An 11,561-nucleotide genomic window follows, 5' to 3' on the forward strand; every position below is an offset into this window, starting at 1 on the left:
CACAGAAATACAAGTTGCTGTCTATAATCTTAGAGTTAAGAATATATTATGATGCTTGAATCTCTTGGACTGTTAGTACTCCAGGGTTGGTTCTTCATTTCCTTTCTTTAAGATACTTTTGTTTAATGAGTATAGTTGTCAAAATTTGTTCTAGCTATTATTCCTGAGTAACAAACTACCCCCAAAACTTAAATGATATAACCTGGACATAATGTCTGGTGCTTTCACTAGGAATAAATACTCCAAGGCTGGGACTGGAATCATATGGAGATATCTTCACTTGTAGATGTATCTGATGCTGGCTGTCAGCTGGGACCTCAGCTAGATTGTCTGCCAGAACACCTTACATGTGACCTTTCCATGTGACTATTTGGCTTCCTCACAGTGTGTGACTCGGCTTCAAGAACAAGTGTCTCAAGAAACAACTCTGGACACTGCCATTTTCTAAGGCCAGAAACTGGCATAGCATAGTTTCCATCATGTTCTGTGGACCAAGCAATCACAGGGCACAGATTCAAGGGAATGGGACATCATCCCCCACCTACCTGTTAATGTGACAAGTGTCAGAGATTTGGGGGCTTTATTTTTTTTTTAACTTATTTTCCTAGGAGCCATGGTTTTAAATCGCCACATGGATTAATGGTTTTAGTATTTTTTTGGTCCAGTAACACAAAGCATTAACTTGTAACTTACACAGCCTTAGATTTAGACTTGATTGGTCATATAGTACCAACATCCCAGTCTGTGGAGAAATCTCTCTTACACAGTATCCCTGACCAGTTAAAATACTTGGGCTTGATAAGAAGTTAAATTTTCCTTTTTTTAGATAGAAAAGTTATCAAATTAAAAGATATGTCCACTGAATACCACTAAATTTTAAAAAGTTTTTCTTATCTAAACCTCTTAACTCACCTGGTCTAACATAGTTAGCCTCCTCAGTGGCCAGTTTGCTCGCTAGTCTTCATATTCTTAGGTCTGTCCTCCACATCACCGCCATATACTTAGTATAAAACATGTAACTCACCACATTGCTTCCATAGAACCTTTAGTAGTAGTTCCTGTCAGCTTAGCATAGCTTATAAAACTTTGCATGAGTTGACTCCTGCCTCTTTATTCAGCCTTACCTTTGCCATCTACTCCAGGACTACTAAACTCGTAAAATAATCTGCAGAGTAGTATGATTTAGGCATTGTTGTTTCATGCCCCAGTGCTTTTGCTTATGTTCTCCCCATTTCTTGGAGATGTCACAGTTCACATAATATCCACTCTAGTCAGAAGTAACTTCTGGGTAGCTGGGCTCTGATCTTTTTCATTGTTCCCATTCTTCCTGTGCTTCCCTCTTTTAGCACTTACCACACTGTGTTTCCCCAGTGGCTCAGCAGTAAAGAATCTACCTGCAATGCAGGAGACACAGGTTCGATCCCTGGGTCAGGAAGATCCCCTGGAGGGAGAGCATGGCAACCCCCTCCAGTATTCTTGCCTGGGGAATCCCATGGACAGAGGAGCCTGGCAGACTATAGTCCATGGGGTTGCAAAGAGTTGGATATGACTGAAGCGACTGAGCATGCATGCACACTGTGTTATAATTGCCTGTATTTTCTTTACCAGGGCTTCCCTGGTAGTTCAGCTGGTAAATAATCTGCCTGCAATGCAGGAGACCCCGGTTCAATTCCTAAGTTGGGAATATCCCCTGGAGAGGGGTAGGCTACCTACTCCGGTATTCTTGGTCTACCCTGGTGACTCAGATGGTTCAAGAATCCTCCTCCAATGCAGAAGACCTGGGTTCAATCCCTGGGTTGGGGAGGTCCCCTGGAGGGAATGGCTACCCACTCCAGTATTCTTGCCTGGAGAATTCCATGGACAGAGGGGCCTAGCAGACTAGAGTCCATGGGGTCGCAAAGAGTTAGACACGACTGAGCAACTTTCACTTTCTTTCACTTTCTTTTTCCACAACTGGACTGTCAGGGCATGGCAGGGACTGCATTCTTACATACCTTTGTATCCCTCTGTTCAAGCTCTAGCATGTGTAAAGAAGCAGATGTTTGTTGACCTGCACAGGTTGTATTAGACATTTCCCTGGTGGTTCAGATGGTAAGGAATCTGCCTGCAATGCAGGAGCCCTGGGTTCGATCCCTGGATCAGGAAGATCCCCTGGAGAAGGGAATGGCTACCTACTCCAGTATTCTTGCTTGGGAAATCCCATGGACAGAGGAGCCGAGTGGGCTATAATCCATGTCACACAGACTCAGACATGACTGAGCGACTAACACTTAGTCAAAATTAGTGACTGAACTTCATTGCTATTACTTTTCTTTCTCAGCCGAAGAAAGCAGTAGTAGCGACAGTATGTGGCTAAGCAGAGAGCAAACACTGCACACCCCAGTTATGATGCAGACACCACAACTCACCTCAACAATTATGAGAGAGCCCAAAAGATTACGACCTGAGGATAGTTTCATGAGTGTCTATCCAATGCAGACTGAACATCATCAAACTCCTCTTGATTATAAGTAAGTACATTTGATCATTTTCTGTACTATAACTTTATTAATTACATAGAAAAAAGTTAAGTTAAAAGAAGAATAAAATTCTCCTTGAAGCACGCAGGTAACATGGATGTTAGCTCAAAGACAACAAGAGGAAGCAAGGCAGCAGCAGGAGAGAGCAGCAATGAGCTATGTTAAACTGCGAACTAATCTTCAGCATGCCATGTAAGTGAGAGTGCCTTATTGTCTGAGTCTAGGAAGTTCACTAATTCATTTTGACATATTTTATTGTGTGCCTTATCTAAAAATTTCAGCAAACTCTCTAGAGTAACTAAGCTGAAATAATCAAGGAGCTAAAAATTGGTCTTTCCAACAGAAAAAAAAACTTCTGAAGTTAAATATTAACTAGTTAGGTAAAGGACTGATATTAGGTTGATCTGTTGGAAAAGTTTAACTATGAATCCTTGTTTATTTTGGTACACAGAACTATAGCTAAAAATTCAGTTTTGTTACATCTTAATTGATCCCCACCTTAGTTCAGGCCCTCATCTCTCACCTGAACTATTGCATTAGCTTTCTAATTCATGTTCTTCCCTCAGATCTATTTATCCTCTCACCAAACCCCTTCCCTCACTCCCCTCACCACCACTCCATCATTCACGTTGCCATCAAGAAGTGCTATTCTAGAATAAAAATCTGATCATGTAGCTCTCTTCCTTAAAACCATTCTATGGATCCCCATTGCCTGCAAGATACAGTTCAAACTCCTTAGCTCATGGCATGCAAGATCTCTCTAAATATGGCCCCTGCCTACATTTTAGTATCATATCCTATTCCCTGGCAGCTGGTAAAATCATCATAAAAGGACAAGCTCAGGTGTCGCCTTATATGAAGCTGTGGTGTCATCTATGCTCCCATAACACTATGTATATTCCTATTTCTTATAGCACTTACCACATTATATTGTAATTTGTTTATGAATTTGTCCCTTTCTCTAGACTGTGAGCTCCTTAAGGGCAGGGACCTCTTTCTTTCTTTTTTTTAAATTGAAAAGTATAGTTGATGTACAATATTATATGTTTCAGGTATACAGTTTAGTGATTCACAGTTTTTAAGGTTTTATTCCATTTATAGTTATAAAATATTGGCATTTCCCTGTGTTATACAGTATATCCTTGTATCTTATTTTATACTTAATAGTTTGTACCTCTTAATAGGGACTGCTTTCATTTCCTGTTAGTGCTTGGCACATTAAAAAAGTACTAAGTTAAATGTTCATTGAATGAATAAATGTCCAATGCTAAAAAAACTGCAGTTTAATTTTCAAATACTTTGTTTTTACTGGAATCTGTATGAGAGTTTTATAAGTCCTTATTAGCTTTGGCTCCAAAAGAAACGGCATATAAGCAGTCTTTAGATGACTGGTACAAAGGGGGAAGATCTGATGATTTTGATTAAGTTTTTTAGTTTGAAAGCTTTGTATTTGTAACATAATGTGGTACATGTTTTAATGCTGGAGATAGTGATTGTTACCTTATTTCTTAAATTTATATTTTGTTGCAATTTTGTTGGTTTTTGAATGATGAGAATTTGACCTATTTTTCTTAAGAACTGGTCATTTACCTCACAAGCAGTATTAAATTCTCTTTAGTTGTCTGTAGTGGTCTTAAAAACCTCAAACAGACAAGGTATACTTTATCACATCTGTAAATTCTGATCCTGTTATGTCTACTATGTTCATCCTCTATACTATCCCTTGATTCTGTCCCCTATTCTGTTTCTATAGCCACATTCCCTTTAACATATGTTCTTATTTCATGCTGAATTCAACAAGTAATTTCTTAGCTTCTCACTAGTTACCAGTCCAAATACTGCAGAATTCTGCCAGGCAATCATTTGGTCCATGTGTCTCCCCTTGAAACTTTGCGCCAGTGCACACGCTCTTCCACAGCATCTCATTATCAGTACCATTTATCATTATTCTTTTGTTTGTAGATTAATTGATTAACTTTTTTCTTCAAGTTTTATGGGGAAGTAATTGACATACAACACTGTATTAAGGTGTCCAGCATGATGATGCAACTTACATACATCATGAAGTGATTACCACAATAAGTTTAGTAAATATCCATCATCTCATATAGCTGTAGTTAGTTTTTATTCTTCTTAGAGATAAACTTCCCTAGGTGACAAAGAAATTATTCCAGTTAATTATTATCAGAAGAGTCTTTTGGTTGTATCATAAGTAGTCTGTCACCTGAGACTTTAAAATATTTTTGTTTTACAATAATTGTTCTGTAATGGTGTCTGGCCTATAACTGAAAATACCTTCAAATTCTCTCTGTCTCCTAGTTTATATCACATATATCTTTCAAAAGCAGAATGAGTTTCTGGTTTTCTATAACACATGGTCCCCAAAGCACACGTATCCCCATCACAGTTGCTTCCACCAAATACAGTAAAATTGTCATTTATCATTTACTGTCCAGAACTCTTGAGAAATAGGGACCATTGTTAACATATTTGTCCACATAGCCTGGACTAGACATCATGTCTTGTTATCTTCGTCTTTTAAGACTCAACATAGTTTTGTGTAAATTGTAAGCAGGCATTCAATAAATAATTGATTTGGGGGAGGGTGGGATCTTTACATGAGTGAGCAAAGAAAGAAAGATTATCCAAACTGGGGAACAACAAGTCACCCTCAATTTCACTTATGTTGATTCCTTTATGCTAATATGGGCTAATTTGTGAACTTGAAATTTGAATTTTTTCTTTATAATTATGTGATAATAGAATTTTGGGTCTTAATTTTTATTTAACTTTTCTATATATGTCTCAGTTTTGAGTTTCATAGGATACAGAGTGCAAGTTTCACCATAAATGTTGCTCATTTCTTCCTGAAGCAGAATTAATCTCTTCTTTCAGTATATCTTTATAGCACTTAATGCATATTTCTCTTGCAATATTTATCACTTTGTCATAATTAATTGTGTTTCCCATAGTAGACTGTGAGCTCCTTGAGGGCAGGAATCATGTCTTATTCATCTTTTATTTTGCATCCATAGGACACAGTCAAAGCCTGGCACGTAGTGGGCACTATGTGAATGAGTGAGTGAGTGCCTGGTACATTTTAGGTACTGAGTGAATGTGAGTGATGGGTAAAATTAGCATTATATGTTCATGAAAATACATGTATTCTGAAAATGTCATTTCTTTGGTCTCTTGTTTTATACTTCTTTATTAATTTGTACCCTGCCTACTTTCAAAAAGGATTTGAGGTATCTTGTCTGCTCCCATGTGGTAAATTCTCATTGAGCTTTTAAATGGAATATCAGAACTATCAAGTTAAATGTTTTGAAGTAATGTAGAATGAACATAACTCCTTAGCATTTTCAGACAAGTGAATATTGGGGTTTTTGACATCATTGATGACATGATCAATGCCTAGTCATTTTCCCTGACCTTTAATTCCATCATTTTCCATTACATTTGAATAGAGCCACATAGTTGCTGCCAATATATTACTAAGTTGTGACTTTGGTTGAGATCCTGACCTTTTTTGTATTTCTCTAGTCGGCGTGGTACAAGCCTAATGGAAGATGATGAAGAGCCAATTGTTGAAGATGTTATGATGTCCTCAGAAGGGAGGATTGAAGATCTTAATGAGGGGATGGATTTTGACACCATGGATATAGACTTGGTAAGATACGATGATTCTGTAAGGTTTTAAATTTAGATTTTTTTTTTGAAATTAAATTGAATATTATTAGAGGAGAGAAATATTTGCCATAAAAGTAAGTTTTGCAAAATTACTAAATAAAATAGTTGCCAGGAGTTTAGTTACGTGAGAAGGGATTGAGGAAGAGGATGAGTTTAGTGAGGGTGTTAGATCCTAATTTAAGATGGTAAACTTTCAGACTAATTTAGGAATATATAAAGAATATATTTTGCTTAATAGTATAATATCACCTTATAATTTACCATCTATTTACCATTATCAAACCAATATATTATAAACATGGTCTACTTTTTTACTGAGGTCAGTTTCCATATCACACAGTAAAGTACTGATAAAAGACTTGGAAGTTGAATATATATGATGGTATATTCTCTGATAATAACATCATATATACAATTAGGGCTTTATTATCCACATATGTCATTTTGCTACACAGCTCATTCAGCTTTGTGAGGTAGGTTGAAAGGATTGAGGATATTGAAGCTTAGACATCCTATCCAAAGAGACAAAACTAGTAAGCAGTAAAGCTGAGACTCATAAGCCAGGTCTTCTATTTCTCAGTATACCTTGGTGTATTCTCCTTAAAGGGAAGAAATACTTGAATATGGCTTCTCTTCAGAATAGTGTAATTCAGTGCCTTGAAAGGAAAGTGAGTTGAGAGAGACATTTCTAAAATAAAACAAAAAATCCTTTTTCTAGTTTTCATCCATAAGAATAATTTCCTATGAATGAACTGCTTTTGTATTTTTAAACATTCTGTAGTTTGAATAGATAGTATTTGAAGTATTGTAGGGTGCAATTGCAGTTACATAGGTCTCGTGAACACTTAATTAATTTCAAGATTTTCAGTTACTATTTGGCTTATTATAGATATGGCAATTGTCAACTTCCTTCCTCTTTTCCCCCTTTAGCCACCATCAAAGAACAGACGAGAGAGAACAGAACTGAAGCCTGATTTCTTTGATCCAGCTTCAATTATGGATGAATCAGTAGGTTTAATTTAAATATGCCTCAAGATTGTAAAATCAAAAGTAATAGGCAATCTCTGAGATTGAGGTTGAAGAGCTTGGACAATACATTAAGAATGGATAAAAACAACTGGACAGGAGGAAAAGAGACAGGCAGGAGGGATTTCGGAGTAGAGTTGAGAAGGGGTCATGCAGTGGTGGTAACAGATTCAAAGTGCCTTTGAATCCCTGGCCAACTGGGGCTTAAGTGTTTGTTAAGGAATTTGCACTTTTCCTGTAGGCTTGAGTTATACCTGATGAAGGATTTTGAATGGGGGAGCAGGCATGATCAGAATTGTGTTTCAGAAATATTTCCTTGAATAGGATGAATTACAAGAAAAATAACGATGATAGTCATAATCTTAATATGAAGACATGGTGAAAAATAGAACTTGAACAAAGGCTTTGGTAATAAAGAGAAGGGAGTTGAGATAATTGGTTATTGTTAGTTGATGTCAGTTCTGTTTCTTCTATCAGTCCCTGTTGCCATATTCTCCCTGAGAATACCATCTGTAGTTCCTCTCAGACACACTGTGCTCTTTCACAACTCCATGACCTTGTAAAAGCTTTTCTCTCTGTCAGAATTGCCCATTTCCTTTTCCAAGTAGTGAATTCTTTCAGTAGTCAGTTCCGACATCACCTTTGGAGTTTTTCCTAACTTTTTAGATAGATACTTTATTCTCAGCTCCCATAACACTTGTACACACTTCTGTTTTGATAACTACCAGATTGATGTAGTGAAATAGGATATTATATTTTGCTCAATGATTGAACTCCAGGCAGTGATGATTTTATTCATTTTGAGAGTTTTGCCCAGCATAGAGGTGTTTAGCTTTATTTGTCAGCTTGCTAAATCGGTTAAATGCCTGTCTAGCTCACTTTTTAGAATCTACCCATTTATGCTCCTCCTTCCTAACACCTGCTGTCTCAGGTGACTGTTGTATCATCCTCCAAGGCCTGCCTTCTATGCCCCTATTTCTACCGTTCTCTCCTGGCCCTCTCTTGCCTCATCTGCTGTCAGATAGCTCTTGGAAGAATTTTAACAAACGAACTCATGCTAACATACTTAAATTAATAGAGCTAGCTATTTGAGCTAAAAGATAACATTTCATAGATCAGCAGGTATAGAAATCTTTGGACAAGGCACCTTGGGATCCTTGAAATCAGTGTTTGTCCATCTCTAAGGGACATATAAATCATGTAGAGATCTTATTAAAATGTAGGTTCTGCTTCAGTAGGTCTTAAGTGTGGTCTAACATTCTGCATTTCTAATAAGACCATAATCTGAGTAGCGTAGGTGGCCTCTGCCTACCCATAAGTCTGTCGTTTAAGTGCATATTGAAGTATGTGGTTTCCCTGATAATCTAGGAGTATGTATCTTCCAGTTTGTTAAATAAAACATTTAGGTAGTGATTGTGATGAGGAATAAAAGAGAATCTTTCCAAGCATATGTGATGAAACGCATTCATTCAGCAGTTTAGTGAGTTGGAAATTGGTGCTGAAATGAATAAGATGCTCTCCCTGCTCTCAAGGGATTTGTATTCTAGTCCACCTGTACTATCACTTTGAGATGAATGGAAGCTAGTATTTGAAAACCTACGTGCCTGACATTGTGCCAGGCACAATTTAGTGGGATCCCACTTTTACACTCAAGCAAACTTGGGCTGTAGAGGTGGTTTCAGTGACTTGCTGAGAGTTGTACAGCTTTAGTGTCAGAGTAGTAATTTGATCTGAGTTCCTTTTGATGTAAAAATCTTGTGCTGCCTCTGCTGTGTACTTCCCAGAACTAAAATCAGACCTTGCCTCAAAGAAATACCAAGAAAATTGTTTTAGAAATTATAATGATTAACTATAGTCAAAATTGATACGGGCAGTTAGAGATCATCTTATTGTTTTCATTTGTTCATCTAAAGTCAGGAAACTTTTAGGCATTTGTTTCCTTAGTCACTTACCATTGAATAGATTTGCCAAATGGTGCTCTTCACCTTTTTTTTTCTCTCTACAGTAGTGGAACAGCACTGTATATGTATATATATATTTGACATTTAACATTTAGGGAAAACTATAATCTGAGTGAAGCCAAAGATAGGGACCTAATAATTGTTATTTATAGAAAAATGATGGCATTCTTGTGTTCATTGCATATGTAACAACTTAGAGGATAGTAGTTTTGCTGCTTTGCCTAAAATTAGAAAAAGGAGCACGTGCGTCTATACCTGTAGTTCTATACTAGTACCACATGATGGCAGCAGTCACATAACTGACTGCTCCATATCTTTAACAGTTCAGGTATCTTTAGAAGTCTTTGACTGCGTATGTATTGTAATACTATTAATACTAGTTTGTTTTAAAATTACATTAAACTTTATCTTATTATCTCAACAATAACTTAAATGGAATAACAAAATTTTTAGTGTGAAAATCTGCGTTAGATTACATCTCTTTTTATTCAACCCTGTGATGATAGTCAACAAGACAATAATAAAATTAGGGCTGTAGATCCTTTTATACCCAATTCTAAGATTCTCTAATTTTATGTGAATTAACCCAAAGCATCCTAGTATAGATACTTCAGATTATTACTAAATAAATCCTAGATTTATTTTCTGTAACATGTTATCTGTGTGATTCAGAAGTGGTAATATGAAAACTCTGAGCAGATCAGTTTGGGGTTGCATATAATATTCTAGATTTATGATTTATTTAGTTTCATATTTGGTAACAGTGTCAACATTGGTATATGGTTGCTTTCTGCTATTAGTGGGCCAGTATTGCCTCAACATACCAAAGCTGGCTGTTGGTACCTTTAAAGTATGTGCTTAAGTGGTTATTAATGTTGACACCAGAAACAGGTAGCTTATGTGCCAGAAAAAGAGAATATCGCTAATGTCCTCCTTCTGTGTTGAGATTCTTTTATTAGAATTATCTGTAGTATAAAATTGGTAAAGGAAGGGTTTGGTATAATGGAGCAAATTTAATGTTCTTCTAGAAGAATCTCCTTTATAACCTTGTCTGTACAAACCCAGGAGGAGGGGGAAAAAAGATCTGTTCAGGCTATTTCTAGGTAGACCCTTGGTTTGGAAAGAACTTGAGTTCATCTTCATGCCACACTCCACACTAAAACTGTCAATTAAGATTTTATCCTTTCATTCATCATTAGATCTTCCATTACCCAGAGTCAGAGTGTTACGGCTAGAAGGGATTTTTAAACATCACCTATCACCTAGGCCTCTTTGGAAACATTCTAACCACCCAAACTCTGACTCTTAAAACTAAAAAGGAGAATGCTTAACCTTTAGGGGTGGGGTGGGCAAGGGGCCAGTAGTGGTGGTGGTTTTGATGGATGACTGGTAAGAATGGGGTACATTAATCCTCTATTGTTCTCATTCCTGGGGATTCCAAACACTTTACTTGATGATTTGCTTCTTGGAGGCTGCAATCAGATAGATATTTGTTTCCTGGTCTGAAAATACATAGGTCCTTCAATTCAGATCAAAGCAATTTGTGAGTTCTATAACTTTTGTTAAAGTGAGATTTAATTTACAAGTAAGTGCCCTTTGTAATCCCAGTCTTAGATCATTACCTCTGGCTTTAATTATCAGTTTTCACTAGCTCATTATAGTATTTTAAAAATATTACTCAATTGTCATAATAAGTGTTGGAAATTTACTTGAAGAGCCCAACTTTTAGTATGTACAGAACTAAAAGTTGTAACTTATTCTTGCTTAACAAACAAGAAGGAGTTGCTCCATTCATTACCTGCTTTTACTTTTTTAAGTTTGTGACAAGTAATGATTAGATTTTTACCTAGCATTGTTTCCCCAGCTGAAATATAATGGAGTGAAATTTAACTGGAGTGGGTTGCCATTCCCTTCTCGAGTTCCCAACCCAGGAACCAAACCCTGGTCTCCTGAATTGCAGGCAGATTCTTTACCAGCTGAGCTACGAGGGAAACCCCAAAATGTAATGAAAAGCATCAATACAACTTTTTGCTCAGATTTTACCTTTACTTAACTTGATTTTTTCAAATTAGTAGACCTGTTCATTCAGTCCAGCTTTCCTAAAGAATGCTTCCTATTTTCTACGTGTTTATATTGTTCTTGGATGTTTTTGGTCTGCGTGTTCATGATACCCATTTCACAGTGCAAATGACTGAGTTTGCCAGACATTCTTGTGCCAGAAGTGTATGTCAAGAAGCACATTTATTTGTTCATTCAACATATGTTGGGTGCCTGTGTTCAGGGCATTATCTAGGCATTAGGGGTGTGTATAAACATATAAATGAGACATGATTTATGCTTTTAGTTATATTTATGAGGTAGGTAG

At 36.8% G+C, this 11,561-nt stretch overlaps 1 protein-coding gene across 8 annotated transcripts in view; it reads left to right on the forward strand.

Moving 5' to 3' along the window:
- STAG2 (stromal antigen 2) overlaps positions 1 to 11,561 on the forward strand; it is a 129,827-nt gene that overhangs the window by 116,134 nt on the left and 2,132 nt on the right. For 4 of the 8 annotated variants that reach the window (NM_001354660.1, XM_024988254.2, XM_024988253.2 and 1 more), the window contains exons 30-33: positions 2,321 to 2,510; positions 2,601 to 2,711; positions 6,063 to 6,189; positions 7,140 to 7,217. In NM_001354660.1, the coding sequence (NP_001341589.1) occupies positions 2,321 to 2,510; positions 2,601 to 2,711; positions 6,063 to 6,189; positions 7,140 to 7,217 (506 nt within the window). The remainder of the gene's footprint in view (positions 1 to 2,320; positions 2,511 to 2,600; positions 2,712 to 6,062; positions 6,190 to 7,139; positions 7,218 to 11,561) is intronic. The other 4 variants (NM_001354661.1, XM_024988257.2, XM_024988256.2 and 1 more) reach the window with 1 other exon arrangement.

The sequence above is a fragment of the Bos taurus genome, chromosome X, assembly GCF_002263795.3.
Source record: "Bos taurus isolate L1 Dominette 01449 registration number 42190680 breed Hereford chromosome X, ARS-UCD2.0, whole genome shotgun sequence".
NCBI classification, from domain to species: domain Eukaryota; kingdom Metazoa; phylum Chordata; class Mammalia; order Artiodactyla; family Bovidae; genus Bos; species Bos taurus.